We start from the raw sequence: 21559 nt of genomic DNA on the forward strand, positions 1-21559 counted from the left end.
CAATATAGCAAGAAGTTCCATGACCTAAATAGCTTGCTCAAATTATCTCCTTTATAAAAAAAATGAACAAAAGTGTATGTATATTATTTATATGGTTTAGATGTATAGACTAAAGGTAGAATTACCTATGAACTAATAAAAACCATGAATCTAATTATAAGATATTTAAAACTATTAATCTGTTTAATCCCTGATGTTATTTGAGCTGTGCCTTTGTCACCACAATGTTGAGCGTCTCCTTTTGATAATCCTAAATGGAGTATCGGAGGTAGATTTTCTTTTCCTTTTCAACCTCCTAGAAGTATCTAAAGGTGGTGTCTTAAAATTGAATGTAATATCCTCATCAATTTTTTGTGAAATCTCCTTTTTTAAAGTTAAAGAAAGTCCCTGAGAATCTATTGATGTTGAGACCTCTTCATCATCAGGTTCTATCGGTGAAGCCAGTTCTTCATCCTGACGTTGATAAATCAATATATATGCCTGGCTTAATAAAACTTCTTCTATTGGAATGTATCTCACTCTAGAGTCGTTGAAGTTGATCCATGAATCTGTAATGATATGAAAGGGATCAAATAAATGGTATTTTTTTAATATAACATATCATTACGATAATAAAATAGTTTTTTCCAGTAGCAATCCATTTGAATTTTTTTTGTGTGCATAAGTTTGGCAAAATGTTTAAAGCAAAACTTTTCAAAATTATCTGAATAACCAGAGCTATTCAGGTAATAAGCATGAAAATTACAATCCAGGGATAAAACAGGGATGATGTTTTTATCTTTATTAGTAATTTGTATGGATCATCTTCTTTATATCCCAAACCTACCAGCTTCAGAATTCCAACAATTTGCTGTGTAATGTCCTGATTTGAATCCTGTTCCATGATGTATCACGACCCCTGTCAGTCTGTAATTAACATTCCCTGTATTAGTGTCTGATGTACAGTCACAGAATGGTCCCATGTCTAACACTTCATCAAACATAGCAGGTGTGTGAATCTTCTCACGATGTAATCGACCAGACCATCTGAAAATAAAAATACATTTTTACTCTCCACCCTCATCTTATTTAATTTTGAATAATTCAAGATAAATAATCCAACTATTTCAAACTTTGATGAGTTTTTAGTTCATTCTCTTTGACTCCACATTTTTTTCCAGAGTTATCCATATGTCATTTTGATATAATTATAGAATAACTAATCGAAAAATTCAAATAGAGAATGCCGATGTAATAAATAAAATAACTAATCAACAAATTCAAATATCGAAAAATATCCAACCAGTGACCAAACAACACAATTATTCACAAATGTGTGTAAGCGCATGAGTTAATTATCAGTGTTGTTCAGTCACAAGTTGAATATTTTTTTTTGATATTTGATTAGGTATTCTTTTTATTACATAAACAAATTATTTTTTTATGAAATTACCGTAGAAAATGTAAAGACCTATATTTTTTCTATGCATTCACAATTTGCTTTGATTCGACATTATTGACATCTTGACAAGACCTCAAGTTGTATGACGTCAGAGGAGTGAAATAACCATGTTTAAAATTGGATATTTCTCTTCATTATAGTACCTTATTACATTTTTGTTTTTTCTTTATATTCTTATTTATTTATTTCTGTTTGTTTGGGGGGGTCAGCTAGTTCAAGTCATTCTTTTTATATTATTTTATCAATTTACCAAGGCTTAATAAATGAGTTGTCACTATCAATACTTATAAATGATGTTGTGTATGGCTGCAGATATTTTTTTAACTAAAACTGAATGACCTAATAGCTTTCTCAGAAATAAATGCATAAGAAACACCTATTCTATTATTAGAGCAAGAAAGTTCAATCAAATTTTTAACTTTCTTTATCCCTGTAATACTGTGTGAAATTCATACTACCTAAATCTTTTAAGGTGAAGTCTCAGGACAGGAGGTAGTTTCTTGATTAGCAGTCTCTTCTCAGCCTTTGTATAAAGGATATCTTTCTTTCTTTTGGCTGAAATAAATGAAAAATCTACAATATCATTGCTTTGTTATATCAAAACACATACTGTATTATATTTCCATCATAAATTTAAAATGATTATCAACAACCATAACACATTTTTTAAATATTTCTTTTTTTAATTTTGTATGATATTTTTTATAGAAGAAATATCCTGTATGATTTTTTACTTGTGTCTATATTAAATATAATCGTTCCCTCTCTTAATATTTCTGTGTTACATTCAAATCTCCTGTTTAAGAAATAATTCATGGAAGCCATAGATTTGTTGTAAATTTACACATGGCCTGGGCCGTGATATTCGAATTTTATCCTGAGCGTTAGCGAGGGATAAAATTAACGAATATCACGGCCCAGGCCATGTGTAAATTTACAACAAATCTATGGCTTCCATGAATTATTTCGATTCTAATAGGACAAATAAGTTAATTTAAATACTGAAGCGAGGGTTGGTATGCCGTGTGTGGAGCTGTTCTTTTTTACTCCTTGTTAGATAAACCGGCTCAAATATTCCCATACATCTTTAACTTGCATTTATTATTTCGTTAATAACCGCTAGAAAAAATATGTTTAATTCTCAAAACCTAATATTTCCGATTTTTAATTTACATGTTTTCTCGTAAGCTACCGTCAAATCCAAAATTGACATTTCGTAAAGAAGGAGCTGCCATGTTGACTCGCTGAATCAAAGGCAATAAAATAGAAAACCTCAGAATTCCATTTTAATACAATATTATACGTTGGTTAAAAAAAAGTTTTTATTTTTGTGATATTGACTAAATATTGTTTTTATACTGCAACTTAAATTAGTGACCATTAGTAAATTGATATTTTTTTAAATCGTAACATAAATATCAAGCTTATTTGCATCCCTTAATGAACCCCTCATTGTAGAGAAAGTGTTCCATGATGAAATTGACATTGCACAAAATATACAGTGTTACTATATTTAGGAAATAAACAAAACTAGTTGCAATACATTAATTCTTTTTATTATGCATCTGAATAAGAATAAAAGTTCTGCAATGTTTTTTGTTTAATTAAAATAAGTAATACAATAAATTTGGCAAAGCGTTTGCAATGTAGGTTCAAATACATGTGGATTTACGTGGGAGGTATATTGTAACATCCATTATTATGTATATCTCTGAGTCTGCGCTATAAAGTATAGATATATCGAGAATTTTCACACAGTGTTGTTTACAAAGCGAAAGAAGCACGTCATATTAGAATTTATAGTAAACCACATATATTAGCCATAACTATTAACTTACTTATATCGCAACACAATTTAACATATATTTAGTGCACTATTATCTTAAAGTAATCTTTGGTAAAGTTTCATAATTGTGTAGCATGTATTTCATGTCAAGTTACATGATATGTGACATAAAGCAATCCCTATTCAATTAAATAAAATACATGAACCCAAACGGTTTAAAATTTATATATTAACCATGATCTCTGATCCAAGAGTAGGTATTATTATTCTTTTAAGGTGGTATCTAACACTACAGGCAGATAACTCTGTAAAGTTAGCTAAACGTTTTAATGACGTTGTGTTGGGAAAGGAATATAAAGCTTCTCAATGATCAAAATTGATGTTTGTCAAACTGCTATATAACAAGTGTAATTTTTCTGACAAAACAGTTGGTTCAAAAGTTTTGAAATTTTTATAGTTTTGTTAAAGGGTCAAAGTAAATACTTTGACAAAATTTTAGGAAAATTAAACGAGCCAAATTAATTTTAGTGAAAGTGTTGGGTACCACCTTAACAGTTTAAATATTATATAATTATGCATGAAATATTGCATTAAATGCACTTGTAATTCATGTCTAATTACTAACAGCAATGTGCAGGTAATCATTTGTGATAAATGTAGATCAAATTATTTTCTGATAAATTGTTCAGTTATAATCATATGGTATACACAGACCCATTTCAACATGAAATTTTACAGAATTAGCAAAATTGAAAGACACAGTCACAGAAAGAAATTAATAAATATCATGATATCTAAAATGTGAAATAAAATTTTATTTTATTATTTGATATCTGATGATATACATGTATTACCATTGCATTTCTCACAGTGGTATATCTCTCCATCTAGTTCTTCTGTATCTGTAAATTGAGCAAGCATTTCTGAAATAAATAAGAATGTAAAATAAACTCATTACTCAGCCAAAGGTCCATTTCTGAGACAAATGTGTGAGTCTTGCTATAGATAACAAAGACCTCAGTCTACAAAATTATCCAGAGCTTCTTTGACAACAGAGAAAGAAAGGAACCAACAAGGATGTTGAAACCTGGCCAGGACAGTGGCACAGGAGAGTAAAGGGTGGAATATCTGTGTGGAGGCTCTTATGGGGATGTGTACATATCTTTATATTTGCAAAGTTCAAATAAGATAGTCAAGTCTTATAAAGATCTTATTTCTTTGATTTTGTTATACAAAATATGCCCCAAGTGTTATTAAACATAGTTATAAATAATAGTAACTTTCTTTTAGTTCATTAAATTACCTGTTAAATGACATGGATCCTCTGCTAACTTGGAGTTTTTACTGGTAATTTGGTATCTCTGTGGAAATTCTAATGATAGATCTAGGAATGGATCTTCTCTTGATGATAGGTTCTTACATTTCAAACATTTTACCTAAAAATACAAAGATAAATACATGTTAATAAAATAGAAAATGAATAATTAACTTGCAATGTAAATCAGCACTGTTCTCATGAGTGGCTCTTTCCAATTTGTATGATTTTTACTAAGATCTTTGACATTCAGTCTGGTTTAGTTGTTCATAATATTTTGTCATGTGAATCTTCAAACACTCATGGCAAACCAGACGGACACAAATCTATGTTGTATGAATAATTTTGCTTCTCTAGCCTAGAATGATTCACTACTATGACATGGGTGGCAGGAGTTTTACCAAGATCTAGGACATTTAGCAAGTTTAAGTTGTTCTTATTCTTTTGTTGTATGAAATTTTAAATACTCATCATGTTATGGTCATTGCATTTCCACTATTGTCTTTTATAAGTTTGTCTGTTTTGAACCAATCCTTGGCTATACCAATGAGGAATCTGGAGATAACCACTGACCTTCAGCAGGAAAGCTAGAAACCTTTGTCAATTGAGATCAGTTGAACACATCTTGTTGTGAGCAGGGTTGGAACTCACAAACTCAGGTTTTACAGACTTGTTGTGAGCAGGGTCGGAACTAACAAACTCAGGTTTTACAGCCTTGTTACCAATACAGAAGGATTACAAAGACATCTTTGCCAATGAGGCCCAATTTCTTTTATAAAGAATTGTTGACGAGGTTTCAGTATATGATTGTTGACGAGGTTTACAGTATATGATTGTTGACCAGGTTTACAGTATATGATTGTTGACGAGGTTTACAGTATATGATTGTTGACCAGGTTTACAGTATATGATTGTTGACGAGGTTTACAGTATATGATTGTTGACGAGGTTTACAGTATATGATTGTTGACCAGGTTTACAGTATATGATTGTTGACGAGGTTTACAGTATATGATTGTTGACGAGGTTTACAGTATATGATTGTTGACGAGGTTTACAGTATATGATTGTTGACGAGGTTTACAGTATATGATTGTTGACGAGGTTTACAGTATATGATTGTTGACGAGGTTTACAGTATATGATTGTTGTCGAGGTTTACAGTATATGATTGTTGACGAGGTTTACAGTATATGATTGTTGACGAGGTTTACAGTATATGATTGTTGACGAGGTTTACAGTATATGATTGTTGACGAGGTTTACAGTATATGATTGTTGACAGGGTTTACAGTATATGATTGTTGACGAGGTTTACAGTATATGATTGTTGACGAGGTTTACAGTATATGATTGTTGACCAGGTTTACAGTATATGATTGTTGACCAGGTTTACAGTATATGATTGTTGACGAGGTTTACAGTATATGATTGTTGAAGAGGTTTACAGTATATGATTGTTGACGAGGTTTACAGTATATGATTGTTGACGAGGTTTACAGTATATGATTGTTGACCAGGTTTACAGTATATGATTGTTGAAGAGGTTTACAGTATATGATTTTCCTAATTAAACTTTTACCTACCTGGCTTACCAGTTTTCCCTGAAATGTTCTTGTTAAAATGTTTGAATGTTTTTGACCTTCTGTTTCGTCTAGTTCTTTCTCAAGTTTGTCTAACAACTCACTGAAATGTACAAGAAATACTATTTTGTAATGGCTGAACACGCCTAACATATTAAAGTGTTAACAATCACTAGCTAAGGGGTTGAATTGAAGGTCACATGAATACAGATTCAATGAGGTCTTTTTTTACTTGCCAGTGAATAATTCGTCAGTGATGATTACTGTGGATTGATTTATTTTGGTAGATACCAATTTTCGTGGTTTGAGGAAAACTTGAATATTCTTGGATATTTAATTTCGTGGTTTTCGCAAAATCTCCATTCATTCCTTGAAGAAAATTTGTAATTCTTTGAACATTTGAATTTGTGGGTCTCCTGTATCCCTGAAATCCATGAAAATTGGCAAACAACAGTATGAAGCCACAGTATAAGCTTCTTTAGACCAAATTGAACTAAGTTGCTTGCTAAAAGCAAATTATTATTTCACTGTTTCACTAAACCACAAATAATAATATTTCTTTTTTTTCATATTTCTCATAGCTAAAACCTCTTTATATTAAGTTATATTTGATAATTGTTGTATTTACCCATAATTATGTAATGGCAACATAAATGTATCAATTTTATATAATTGTAGTCAGGTCGAACTAAGTTTGAACCTCAAACTAATTGCAACAGAAAAATGTTTTAGTTCTAATCTAAAGCATTAAGCCCCAAATATACACAGAAATAAGTTCCATAAAATCTAACTTGAGAAAAACTCAAAATCTGCATCTTCAATTTCTTATGGAAATTAATTGTGGAAAGGGAGATCACTCCGCCAAAATGAGTCTTTTTTAACAGTTTTTGGTTGATTTTCTTAAAATTCATGTAAATTATGATACTTTGATGGGGTTATATATCTGTATTTGACTTTATTATATAATCTTCTGCTCATGAAATGTACAAATTCGATTTGTTATGGGAATTTTTTTTCTTCACATCTTACATTGATGAAATTGCAAATGTATTGTTCCATTGTGACCATTTTGAAAGAAAAATGGGAATATTATGAAAGTAAATAATGTTTGTTCAGCATCTACCTTGTTTAATGGAACTTTAAACCACAAAAAGAAGAATATATACTAAATTACTTTATTCAATTTGAGATATGCTGAAAAATGGTCAATGAATTATGAAATCTAGGTAGAAGCTTGGTAAATACCTTTAGAGTTGTTTGTTATACTATAAAGACAGCTAAAATATCAAAAGTCAATACATTTTGTTGAATAGAAGTGGTAAAGTTATAATTTTATATCAATTCTTATTGTTATTTCTGCCTTTTTTGCAGAGTTATCTCCCATATCAATGCAAATCTACATAGGAATTATAAAATCCTGATTTTAGTGTTTTCTTCAAGTTACATTTTACATGTTTTATGGGACTTTTTCTGTGTACATTTGGGGTATAATGCTTAAGATTAAAACTTAACAATCTTCTGTTGCAATTTCTTCAAGGTTAGGGTCAAAGTTATGCTAGATTAACTGGACTACCAGTATTGGACAGGAAACATTAGAAGAAAGTAATATAAACTTACCATAAGAATTCCTGAGCATCATGTTGAGCATGGCCTTTGAAGGCTGGTATAGCATGCCATACAGAATGTAAAAAAGCATGGGGACTAACTTGGGCCCATCTGCCAGACCATAATACCCTAAACAGTCCATTCAATTCTTGGCACATAGATCTATAACAGAATTATACAGTGTATTGAAAGCTAAAAATCTTCATACAAAGATGTTCAAACAATTATTCATTTTTTTTGTTAAAAAATAATTGCCTTTCCAGACAGAAATTTCAATAACAGTAGGTCTTGGTATTAAAACTCGTCAACAGACAATATGTCTATTATTTGGCATTGAGAACCTCATTCAGATTTCTCGCAACAAAATTCATTTATCAACCTGGAAAACTGGAAATTTTGAAATACCATCTTGTAAATAAATATTTACATATCGTTGTTCAGGTAAACATATATGATTCAGAGTTTTATAATAATTAAACTTTGTGTTTACATAGTGTGATACTTATATTACAAAAGAAAACCATCCTTATTTTAAAACATAAACATGTTTGGTGTCTGAAGGTTTTTTTTTATGGTTTATCTTTGGTGGTTTCTTTTCAAATAAATTATGTATCTATGAATGGGGAAGATTAGAAGCTCGACATGTGACATTTTGAATTCATCAATTATAAATTTTCAATGATAATTAGTCTCTCTTATAAAATGAAATCCCCTCAATTATGAACTATCAAACTTCCTAATATAATTATAAATATATAATTCTTACATTTTCTCTGTTGAACAATCTTCCACATTTAATATAAGCTGTTTATTTACTGGTGTGGAATGACTTGATCCACTCGACCCACCATTCAATCCACCTAATTTAGGTAACTTTGGCGTTGGTGGAGTTGATGGGGTTTTGGTGTTCAAATACTGAAATAAAATGCTATCAAATCAAAGCCAATTGTTCTAAATGTAGACAGACATATATGTCTCGTTGGTATGTGATTTTGATATTAAAATGAAAATGTTGAACTTAAAATAGCAACATTATGAAATATAAGATATTAAACCAATATGAATAAAAGTCCTTTAGCAGAGCTATCACTATATTTTTACTTTATTAGAGCTTTAGCTGTTAGCTCTGCATCTGGTATATATAAAGCAAAATAATAACTGTGGTATAAGTTCCAACAACTTAGTTATCAAAAAACTAGATTCTAATGAAATGAATAAAGGCAACAATAGTATACCGCTGTTCAAAATTCATAAATCGATAGAGAAAAAACAAATCTAGGTTACAAACTAAAAGTGAAATATTTCATAATGTTTCGATGTTTATTGCCATTATGGATCTCAATAAAATTTAATAAAACACTGCAAAATGTTTATGCATGTGTACAAATATTTCCAAAACATAAAAAGAATAGTTTTACACATGTAAAAGATTAAAAAATTTAGCAACCTGTGAATAAAGTATGTAAACATTACATATTCAAGTCATAAATTTGTAAAAATATACTGCTAAAATATGCACATTTGCCAAAATGAATGTCAAATCAAGAATTTTGAAAGTAGGGATATACCACTATCACATGACAATCAGTTAATTTCATACTTGAAAACATTCAGTTGTAGTCTGTCTGCTAAGCATTCTTATTGATGGTCTTGGCGACACAGAAAAGGCAGCTCCTGTAGGACTATTTTCAGGGCTGGCAACTCTGCTTGATAACTGCTTCACAGAAAAACGGAAAAAATCTCTCAGCACTTCTATATGGCTGTAAATGAAACAATTTGATCAAAAATTGTAATGGCAAGTGATATTTTCAAACCCATGACTTTGAAGTAATCATATCAGAGAAAAATCTTTTCAATGATTACAAGTTCTATATTTTCCTCTCTCTGCTATTCTGACAAAAAAAGAGTCGAGGTTTATTTTGCTTCAAAGCTGAAACTATTTTCAAGGGTCAAATCATCAAGAACATAAATTTTCAAAAAAATAAATCATTACTTATAATGTAAATATACTCAACACAATATAAACCCTAAATATAAGAGCGGTTGAGTTTTGAGATAAGAGTAATGCATCCTAGACAGTGAAAAAACATTGCCTAGTTTCAATTGTTTGATAAAAGCCAAAGTTAACCTTCAACAGCATAATTTTTGGATGTATTTGTTCTTGTCCTGATGTTTTGATGTTTTGATGTAAGTGCAAAGATTATGAAAAACTTATAAAAAAAGCAGTTTTGAAAATTAGAAATATGATTCAGTTAAAAAGTACCCTTTACTATACTAACATGTATTTCTTATATCAAATACTAACCTTAGTATTTGTAAAATGGAATTCATGTAGCAGGTATTTCCTAAATTCCTTAGACCTGTCATTCCAGGAATTAAAGTTCTCCGTCGTAAAAATGAAGGGGACTCTTCTTCTTTTACTGGAGTTTTACGAGGTGTCTAAAAAATAAAAAGAAAGCATTAACAAATATTATGAAGCTAATGCTATAAAGAACTACTTTTAGATATAGGGTAACAAACAAATAGAAAGTTTGCTAAAAAAAAAAGTGTAAAAAGAATTCTTGAGATGAAAATTAGAAATTGCAGGGATTATAAATACTTCTGATGATGTTTTCTTTTAATTGTCTGTAGAAAAATATGTTTTTTTCTGTGTGATTTTTGTAAAATAACGCAAATCAAGTTTAGTGTCATATTTTCATTTTGGCGAACATTGAGGACAAGAAATCCACACAATGACATTTATAGATGCGTTGTCAGCTGCCTTTCAATAATATAAGCACATATGGCAAGATCCATGCTTTTGTATGGGAAACCCAAAAAATCATTTAATTCAAAAATCTAAAAAGCATGTGCACAACTTTGTGTTCTGTAGAAGAATTTTGCAAATATGGTAAAATTCTTTTGCCTCAGAGCTGTTTAAAGAGATATCAATTAACAAATTGATATAAGTAGAAAATGCTAAATTCATGATTTGGTATTGGAAACCTAAAAATAACTTGTGCATTCTGCCTGTCCTGAAGAAAAATCTATGCAAGTTTTGTTGACTCCTGTCTAGCCATTTTCAAGATGTTGTGATGAACAATGTATGATGCAGACTACTACAAATATGATCAATACCAACTGTTAAGCAACACAGTAATAACTTCATGTGATTGGATATTATATATAAAACTGATGGATAAGCTTTGAATAGAAGTTGCCATGATAGTGTTTATGCACAAGGCTGTCAAGCAAAGGAAAGGCACATGTATTTCACAGAAAGCAAACAGATGAGCTGCATATCTAAAAAAAAAATGCGAACATGTTATATTTTACATTAAATAAAATTTGTACCAGATATCATTATGACATTATTTGCAGCAAACCAGAGAAATGCAAAGGATTTCCATACATGCATTACATACGAAGGACATACATGTATTTACCAAACATAAATATATCGGGATGTAAGAATGTATGAAATCCTATAGCTTACTAAGATGAAGGTTGGTACCAAAAATCTTATAGCTCTCAGCTGTGATTGCTGAAAAAGGAAAAGGAAAACAAATGTGTAAAGACATGTGGAGGATATTTATGTTATCTGAAAGCTGCAGCAATTTGAAGATGGGAATTTAGAAATTATTCAGTCTCTGAAACCAAAGGCATTTAGAAATGATTCAAAGTTATTTAAACTAACATATCTTTGTAACATATGTGAGAGAATTGTAAACAGAGGGGCTCCAGTAAGCACTTTTAAAAAAGTAGACAGGTAACGTTTAAAAATTGCCCCTGGTCACCAGGTCACTTTAAGTCAAATTTGAAAGGTTTTTTTAATAGGATAATAGGTCTGACAGTAAGCCACCATGTTTCATTTGCACAGGTCATTTTTAATGTAAACGTTTTAACAGGAAGTATTGAAGAATGTAAAAACAATGTCACGCAATATGGCATAACCACATAAATCTTGCTGCAATATTACAGATCCTATGACTTGCAGTTGCAGAAAAAAATGTGACCAAAATTTCATGATATTTTAAAATCATAATTCGGCAAAAAAGAAGTGGAACATTGATTCAACAAGAATGTGTCCCCAGTACACAGCTAGCCCATCCGCTTCATCATTCTCTATGTTGAGTTGACCGTGAAAATGGGGTGAAAACTCTAATTTGGCATTAAAATTAGGAAGATCATATCACACGGAACATGTGTACTAAGTTTCTAGTTGATTGGACCTCAACTTCATCCAAAACTTGACCAAAAACTTTAACCTTCCTTGATTTAAAACTTTAACCTGAAGCAGGACGGACAGACGAACGGATGGACGGACAAACAAATGGTTGGACGCGCAGACCAGAAGACATAATGCCCATAAGTGGGACATAACAAAAAACAAATTTGTACTAATAACCAGATGAAGTTGGTTGCCATATAACAAGAAACTATGACTTGTACTTGATGATAAAGAAAGATTAAAGCCTCCAAGGCGGGTTGTACAGATGGTTTCTTTAAGATTGGCAAATGCTCTATATAAAACATTCAATTATGAAATTTGAAAAATTCCTCAAACAATTTCATGATACACAAATTCAACATATGTGCAAGCTTTCTGTGAAGTTTCAGATATCTGTGTAGAAAACTGTTGCAGGAGCTAACTTCACAAAACGTGTACTCTCATTCATCAATTTTGCCAAAAAAGGTCAAAATTCCATAGATTGGACAAATGAGAAACAGTTCCATAAAAAAAGGTGCACAACTTTAACATATGTGAAGTCTTCCTATTAACATGATTAAGTTTCAGGTATTTAGCTGAAAACTGAAAAAAAAGTTGATTACAATAATTTCAAAGTATACACTTTGACCCATCCGCCCAACATCAAATCACAATATTTATAACTTTGAGTCACATACAGAGTCAAAGGTAAACTAGAAAACATTCCATCCTGTTGAGCCAGGGTATAAAATAAAGACAACACCTCAGTAGACAAACTCTGTATTACCTTCTCTTCTTTGGTTTCTTTAACAAATCTTGTCCAGGCACGTAATGTCTTTGTTAGTAATGTATGCCTATAAATATATCAAAGCAAATCAAATATTACAACGGAAATCACCAAGAAAACTTTTCTTTGAGTACATTGGTGGATCCAGGGTCAGCTGTACAGGGCATACATCCCTTTTGATTGCCAAAAATGTTTGAAAATATCATGATTGATTTTGGACTTTTAGCATAAAATTTACAAAAATTGTTTCCCCTTTAATTCCCTCTTTAGATTATTTACACTTGGATCAGCCCCTGAAGATAGCAATGATCTTTTTATATATCATCTCTACTTGATACTCTTAATTCAGCAATAAATGTGTGCATTTATTATTGAGAATATCTGTTTACTATTAAAAGTATGAGATTTAATCAATGCCATTTTAAAAGTATTGTGAAGGAAAATCACTAATGAAATTAAGAATAAAATTGAGAATGGAAATGGGGAATGTGTCAAAGAGACAACAACCCGACCATAGAAAAAACAACAGCAGAAGTCACCAACAGGTCTTCAATGTAGCGAGAAATTCCTGCACCCGGAGGCGTCCTTCAGCTGGCCTCTAAACAAATATATACTAGTTCAGTGATAATGAACACCATATTAATTTCCAAATTGTTCACAAGAAACTAAAATTAAAATAATACAAGACTAACAAAGGCCAGAGGCTCCTGACTTGGGATAGGCGCAAAAATGCAGCCGGGTTAAACATGTTTGTGAGATCTCAACCCTCCTCCTATACCTCTAGCCAATGCAGAAAAGTAAACGCATAACAATAGGCACATTAAAATTCAGTTCAAGAGAAGTCCAAGTCTGATGTCAGAAGATGTAACCAAAGAAAATAAATAAAATGACAATAATACATAAATAACAACAGACTACTAGCAGTTAACTGACATGCCAGCTCCAGACTTCAATTAAACTGACTGAAAGATTATGATTTCATCATATAAACATCAGGCACAATCCTTTCCGTTAGGGGTTTAGTATCATACCATCATAACATATAATATGAGCAGAACATAATCCGTGTCATGCCAACAACTGGATGCATGTTTATAGTATTGTAAACCTGATACTACTATAGCAATATTACCATTAATAAAAACACCACAATGATTATGAATTTACCATGTTGCAGAATGGTATACTGTCCCATACAGTGCTAAAAATAAACTTGGTTTTCTTTCACATGAATTTAAACATTTTGGGATGGCTTTTTATAGCTGACTATAAGTATGGGTTCGGCTCATTGTCGAAGGCTAAACAGAAACCATTAGTTGCTTACATTAATTAAACCTACCTATAATGCCATACTGATGTGGCCAGTCTGTCATCATCTTCAGCTGTTGTCCTAAAAACAAAATTCAAATTCTTGTTTTATGCATTGAAGCCAACATACACATATTTATAAGGGTATACAACATATGATAGCACTGTCCCCTCATATTTCATATTGCATGCTGGTAAACAGGGAATTAAGATATATCATTTTGTTTTACCATCATATTCTTAACATATTAAATTAGAAAATTATTTCAGTTAACATCACATTCAAGCAATACATCATATAACCATGATTCTAAAGAAAAAACCTGTTGAACACTAATAACTCCAGAACTAAATAAATTAACAAGATTTTTTTCTAGGGAAATTTCAAATACCAATCATCGTTGATTGCAAGCTCTGTATGTGCTGTGGTGGAATTATACTATTAAAACTTAAATGTGCATTTCAATTGTTGAGATGATGTTTAACAAGTTTATTTAAACATTAGAAAAAAAAACACATTTTAATCCCATTTTTCACCATAATTAATATGGGAATGACTGCTTCTAATGAAAATATGAATTGCAAAACAGTTGCGAAAATCTTTATATAGTCCTTGCGCAATTCTACAGGCATTGGTGCTAAAATATTTGATTAAACAAGTTAGGAATGTTTTTGTTTTTGTTGTTGTTGGGCTACAATCTTAAATCAAATATACTTTAAAAAATCTTTTTATTTATACTGAAACATTTCACAAATCTCCTTTTGAAAAACTGAACTGTTTGGACCTATGGACATTGATGGGTATTACTTTCTTTTGAACATTGAATAGAATGATGCCTCAACTGTTTAAAACATACACCTAATTTCAATTGACTCCAGATTATCCTTTGAAAAAACTTACGTTGATGCTACAGCTGTAACAGAGTAAGACCTTAGAAGTCTTCTCCCTCGAGATTCTATATCTGTAAATGTTTGTGTAGCTATGGCACTCAAAGCACTCCGTAGAATCTTCAGATCACCAGCAGCATTATCATTCATGACATAGTCATCACATTCATAACTGTAGAAAAAATAAAGGTTATAGTACCTTCATATAATCTTACATGCCTGCACCAGATATATTTAAGCTTTAAGTATAATTTTGATCTTTATTAAAAACACAACAAACTATGAAAATAGTCAAAGAAATCAATATGATACAAATCTGAATTTATGAAAGATTGATTGGTTCTTTTTGTTCGGACCATTTTTTTTTAATTGATAATGGAACCCAAAATTACTGTAGGGAACCTCAACTTTCAACAGAACCTCAACTATGCATTTAATGGTCACACTGAAATCAAAATAAGAGTGAACTTACCAGTATACATATCTGTTGTTAACTTCAATACTCAAAGGATGCTGAAAGATATAGATTTATATGAATAAAGTTTATGTGAGTTATATGACAGCAACCTTACAGAACATAAACACATGTACTGCAAACCAACTTATTTTCGCAAGCGATTTTTTTTCACGAATTTCACGAATAGAAAAATAACGTGAATATAAATCGTCGCGAATATTTAAAATTTTGATCTTTTCTTATTAAAGTACACTAAGAAATAAGAATATCCCGAAATTTAATAGCTGCGAAGGGAACAAGAATAAGTAAAACGCAAAATAAAGTATACGCGAAAATAAGTTGGTTTACAGTTATAACACAAGAATGTGTATAAACCAATGCCCTTGCTAAAGCATCAAACAACCAACAATTGGATTGATGGAAGGTCAACATGGTCAAGGATAACAATTGATGCCATCATTGTTTACGGCAGTGGCATAACTAAACCTCTTTACGTCTTTTGTTGTATGAGTTGCTGCCAAAACATACTTTTCCTCATAACTCCTAATTCATCATGTTAATTTATTTGATAGATATAATGATCATCATAATATGACTTTGAGATGAAGAACAGTTATTCTCCTGCTTTTATATTTTTCATTTGTGTGATGTCATTCTGATAAATAAATTGTTACATAATTTCCTTTCTTTTCTATCATCTGCTTGGGTTTACAACCAAATTTTGTCACTTTCTGCTAAGAATTCATTGGACCTATAAAATTTATGATTTTTAAAGTCCTTGAAATATACAAAGTTCAAAATGAGTTAAAAGGTGCCAAGTATTAGATATCTAAAAGAAAGTTGCTATTTCAGTACTAAATAAAGTTAAAGATAATGGTTGATTCTGTGTAGACAAAAATAGTTAGTGAGTGGTGTACATACTTTACTTTCTTGATAATGTTTAAGAGCATGTTCTTCATTAAATCTTCCACAAGCCACATTTGGACAGCTCAAACATGCCTGAAAATATAAAGATAAAATGCTACAAGAATTTCCTGCAATGTCACATATGTCTTATATTAGATCTGGGAAATAAAAATGGTGGTACATAATACCTGTTAAGAAAATGGAATAGAACAAATGCAAATTCCCAGATAAAATCTCACACATTCAAATTTTTAAACATTATAGTTGATCATGTTGATCCAAAAGGCAAAGGCTACCGGACTTCTACCATAATTATTAAAAGTTTTGTGATTAGTATTTTCAGTCACTTATGAAAGACTGAAGAAACATTGGTCCAATTGTCGGACAGAATACTTTTCACTGCTGGTAACTTAAAAATGAACATAATCTCTTTTAAAGGACACTTTATTTTATTTTTTTTAAATGTGCCTCTAAGTATTAAATAAAGTCAAGATGGTTTAGAAAGTTTTATATGCTATACATCATTTTCAAACTAAGTGTTAAATATCATTTTAATGTTAATTATTATATTTGATGATTGTATTTTTCCTATACATTTCATTATGAAACTTGACAAAACAACTTCACCAATAACTTTTATAATTATCACACCTTGAGGCTTCAATATTTACAGTAACTTTAATAAATGGTAAATAGTTATCATGTCAATTGGATATAGAGCATTTGGCAAAAAAATATATTTATTTGAAACTGAAAACATGTTCTATTCTTCCTTACCCAAACACTCTCAGTTGTACCACAGATATAACACAACCATTTCTGAGGATTCAAGCATGAATGGTTCCAGTTGGGTCTTATCTTAGTTACATGTTTACAATTGTCCATCTGAAAAATACAATATTATATATATATATATACAACAGACAATCTAAATATTGAATAGTTTGTTTACTGAAAAACTCTTTGAAGAAAACAATACAAATTGCAGCCATTGGTGTAATTATATTTCTTGTTCCTATAAACATGATAAAGGTAAAGATCCGAAAACTTCTGAATGTATAATAGCCAATTATAATGATATAAATAAAATCTTATCATGCTTATGATGCCAATGAAATTCGTCTTGCATGCACTACATCCAACTATGGAGAATCCTAACAATATCATCATTTAAATAGTTTCTACACATTCTTCTTCTATCTTCTACACTAAACTGGTTTAAAAGCTTACCAGTATTCACAAGGTCATGTTTTTTTCTGGTCGTTTATGACGTCTTTAATCTAAATCCATTGGATGTTGGATGTGTACGGATTGACAGTTTAGTCTTAGATGCATGATTTTTTTATTAGTTGTTAGTGGCTTTGAACTAGCTGTCAGATAACTGTGAGTACTCTCAGATCTGTTCATTGTGTCTTTTTGTGCCGGGATGTATAAGTACCCGGCCACGTCCACTTGTATTTTTGTCCATTTGATGAGTTAATCTTTTTAAAACTGATTTTTATAGTTCTTTCTTATGTTGTACTGTTATACCACTGTCCCAGGTTAGGGGGAGGGTTGGGATCCCGCTAACATGTTTAACACCCCCCCCCCCCACATTATTTTTGTATGTGCCCTGTCCAAAGTCAGGAGCCTGTAAATTCAGTGATTGTCGTTTGTTTATTTTATAGCTGACTACGCAGTACTGGCTTTGCTCATTGTTGAAGGCCATACAGTGACCTATAGTTATTAATGTTAGTGTCATTTTGGTCTTTTGTGGATAGTTGTCTCATGGGCAATCATACCACATCTTCTTTTTTATATTATACATTTTTCACCATATCTAACTAAGTCTTTGCTATACAAATAATTTCATACTTTCATGTGAAGTAAGACACCATTTTATTATATCATAGTTGTGTTCAATATACAAAAAAGATCTGCTTTAACAGGGCTTTCAGAGAATTCTGAAGTACCATTTCAAGGTATCAATTGTATGTGTCTTGCCTCCTCAAAGCAAAAAAAAAAATTGACTTAAAAAAAGCAGTTTTGATGTAATGGAACATTAACTTGCATACATGTACATGTATGTATGTTAAAACAAGATCTTACCGTTGAGGTATCTGTTCAATAGCTGTAGTAGAATTTTATTGCAGTCTTGTATGATTGCTTTCTATCAATGTCATTTTTATCTGAAAATAAAACCAGTATTACAATTACCTGATCTACTGTCTATTGCAATTCAACAAATAGGGTATTTGCATAGGAAATAAGCACATTTATTCTAAAACCAGTTGCCAGTATCATACAGGTCATGTTTTTTTCATATAATTTATGAAGGAGTGATACTACACCCCTAACAGGACAAATGCAGAAGGGATAGTGATTGATATTTATATGATGAAGATATAAATTATCTTTCAGTTTAGTTGAAGTAAGGACCTGGCTTGTCAGTAACTTCTAATAGGCCAGTTTCGGGATACAGTTTTCATATGAACCTATCATGTGACTTTGATTAGCACAAGACAAAAATGTAAGCATAGAAATTTCCAACACATGTTGAGCAAACGGGTGAAAAAGTTTTATTTTATACTGCACAAAATATTTAGGAAATTAAAATCTAAAAAGATGGTCACCTTCCCCCAGTTATACAGCAATCACGATTATGTACTTACACAACATTAATTATTTCCATACTAACTTACAAAATGGTGATTATGAAAGTGCTGCAAACTTTTTATAGAGCAGTGATACAGGTGCGCTTCTATCTGGGAAATGACATCATGAAAGCGTGCGAAATTGGCAATCTTTTCTGGTGAAAGACATGATTCAAGAAATTACCTTTAGTTCTTTGTTGGTTCATATTTAACATTGTCATTTTAATAACTATCTTCTGTTACTTATTTTAACTTCAGACTCATGACTTCTTTTAAACTGAGTTTTAGTGTGTTTTGTTTATTTCTAGCACATTGGCTGGAGGAATAGGGGAGGGTTGAGATCTAACAAAACATGATAAATACAGCCACATGTTTGAATCAATGAATAGGACAAGTGTGAGTCTGTGTGACCAAATTGTAAGGTACATAATTGTACCAAGAGAATGAGTGACGTATTGGACAAGTGTGAGTCTGTGTGACCAACTTGTAAGGTACATAATTGTACCAAGAGAACGAGTGATGCAGTTGACAAGTGTGTTAACTTGTAGAGTACATAATTGTACCAGGAGGACAACTATTTAAAGTAGACTAGTTTATATAGTTTATCGAGGGTGGTAAAGGGTTATTTTCGTGCAACATCATCACTGTTTTTTATTTCACGTTCAATGTGTTTTTACTATTTTATTTGACGTGCAGGTGCCTCGTTCAACGTGTTCTGCTTTTTTAATTTTACATGCATCGTGATTTTCAAAGTCTTATTTTGCGTGCTCGGTATTTTTCTAATAAAATTCAAACACTTGGTAGGGATTGTCAAGACGTATTTTTTAAAAGCCGCAAACCAACTGTATCATAAATGTGTATACTAAATTGGAATATCAAGTAAAACAAAGAGTTAATATATAAAAGAAGACAGTGACTCAGTCAAAAAAGATTCACAAGTTCAGTGTGAAATTGTGTCTTATTTCACGTTTTTGTCGTGCAAACACACCCCTTTACCACCCTCTTTATCAGAGACAGCAAAGAGCAGTTATCTATATTTTGGTTCATTGATGTAAATTTATGAATAAAGATCACTTGTTATATATTTTGTGAATAGAACATTTTGGATCCAATATTAAAGGCAGTGTCTGCGCGTACCCGCATGCGGGTACGAATAGTCAAATTGCCGTTCTAGGCTGCGCGTACCCACATCCGGTTTTCTAATAAAAGGCCATCGAATCGGGAATGAAACGTGAAATATGTAAGAAAATTATCGATAGTATAGGGATTTCGTGTAGAACGAGTGAAGAATATGAAAAAATAATATTTTTAAATTGTATTTATTAATTAAAATCAAATGCACAATGATGGAAAATGAAACTGTACAGTCCCTGAAAAGAAAAAAGTAAAAGAAAACTACTAAAATTAAAGCTGGAGTTTATAAAAATTAAAGAAGCAAGTTATAATATCAATTTAAACCAATTACAAAAGATTCATGTAACTAATTAAGATTTAACACATTTTACATATCAAATATGATTGTTTTGGCACGGATTTCATCCCGGCTGCACATTTCAAATGTTGCCAGCCTCTGTTCACGTTTCATTAATCATTATTACTTGCTTCTTTAAATTTTTATTTTTATAAACTCATGCTTTAATTTTAAAATTTAGTCACGGTTTTATATATTTTAAAATTTTAGTTTCTGTTTAACATTTTACTTAAAGATTATTTTAAAATATCATATGGGTATATTTTTAATTTATAAAAAAAATATTCTTTAAATTTGCAATAAAATTTTATAATAGTATTAATTTCTATCATGTTTTTCTTTTTACAGGGACTGTACAGGTTCATTTTCCATCATTGTGCATTTAATTTTGCAATGATTATTATGTATCATTATTTAATAAATACAATTTGAAAATATTATTTTTCATACTTTTCACTCGTTCTACACGATATCCCCATTCTATCGATAATTTCCGTAGATATTTTACGTTTTATACCCGATCCAATGACATTTTATTAGAAAACCGGATGTGGGTACGCGCAGCCTAGAACGGCAATTTGACTATTCGTACCCGCATGCGGGTACGCGCAGACACTGCCAATATTAAACTGGTAATAGACTCATTCTAAATTAGAAATCGACACGCTTACCCGTGTACATGTTACAAATGGTAAGTGTATATGATTAGGTATTTAATGAAAATGTAACAAAATTTTCAAGGATAGATGTAGGACAAGGATAATTCCTTTACATCTGTTATAAAAGTTGTAAATATTGTGGATCATTAAAATATAATCCGTTATCTAGACTCCCCTTTTTGTTGGACGTTTACTTTGTTTTGCAACTTCCAAAATTATTTAAATTTACATTTAAAATTCAGCAGACAGAGGGATATTGACTAAATATCAATCTAAAGATCGTTTCATCTGTTTTATCTCAACAGAAACTATGATCTATTATGATTTTGTTTTGGCGCTGGAGAACTTCTGACAGCTTCAAAAAACAAGAAAAACTAAAACGACTGTGTATTCGGTCTAACCCTGATTATCCGGATTTGAAATCATCTCATATCCATCGAAACTTGATATAAAAAATGTTAAGACACTATGACAGGGATATTTAGTGGCAGATCCAGAATTTTTCAGAAGTGGCGCTCACTGACTTCCTAA

The 21559-nt window shown here is 31.1% G+C and overlaps 1 protein-coding gene across 1 annotated transcript; it reads right to left on the minus strand.

The window, feature by feature from the left end:
* Positions 1-169: 169 nt before the first annotated feature.
* Positions 170-21406, minus strand: LOC134685058 (ubiquitin carboxyl-terminal hydrolase 44-like). Its single transcript, XM_063544443.1, has 18 exons — positions 21258-21406; positions 18354-18433; positions 17043-17150; positions 16281-16358; positions 15375-15415; positions 14916-15074; positions 14046-14096; positions 12707-12773; positions 10036-10169; positions 9331-9490; positions 8497-8645; positions 7743-7892; positions 6129-6228; positions 4531-4663; positions 4082-4150; positions 1900-1996; positions 827-1026; positions 170-548 (listed from the first exon to the last, which is right to left on the minus strand). Exons 3-18 carry the CDS (start codon positions 17148-17150, stop codon positions 217-219), a joined length of 2028 nt encoding a protein of 675 aa, XP_063400513.1. The 5' UTR covers positions 18354-18433; positions 21258-21406; the 3' UTR covers positions 170-216.
* Between the last annotated feature and the right edge of the window lie 153 nt (positions 21407-21559).

This window comes from Mytilus trossulus, chromosome 9 (assembly GCF_036588685.1).
Source record: "Mytilus trossulus isolate FHL-02 chromosome 9, PNRI_Mtr1.1.1.hap1, whole genome shotgun sequence".
Lineage (NCBI taxonomy): Eukaryota > Metazoa > Mollusca > Bivalvia > Mytilida > Mytilidae > Mytilus > Mytilus trossulus.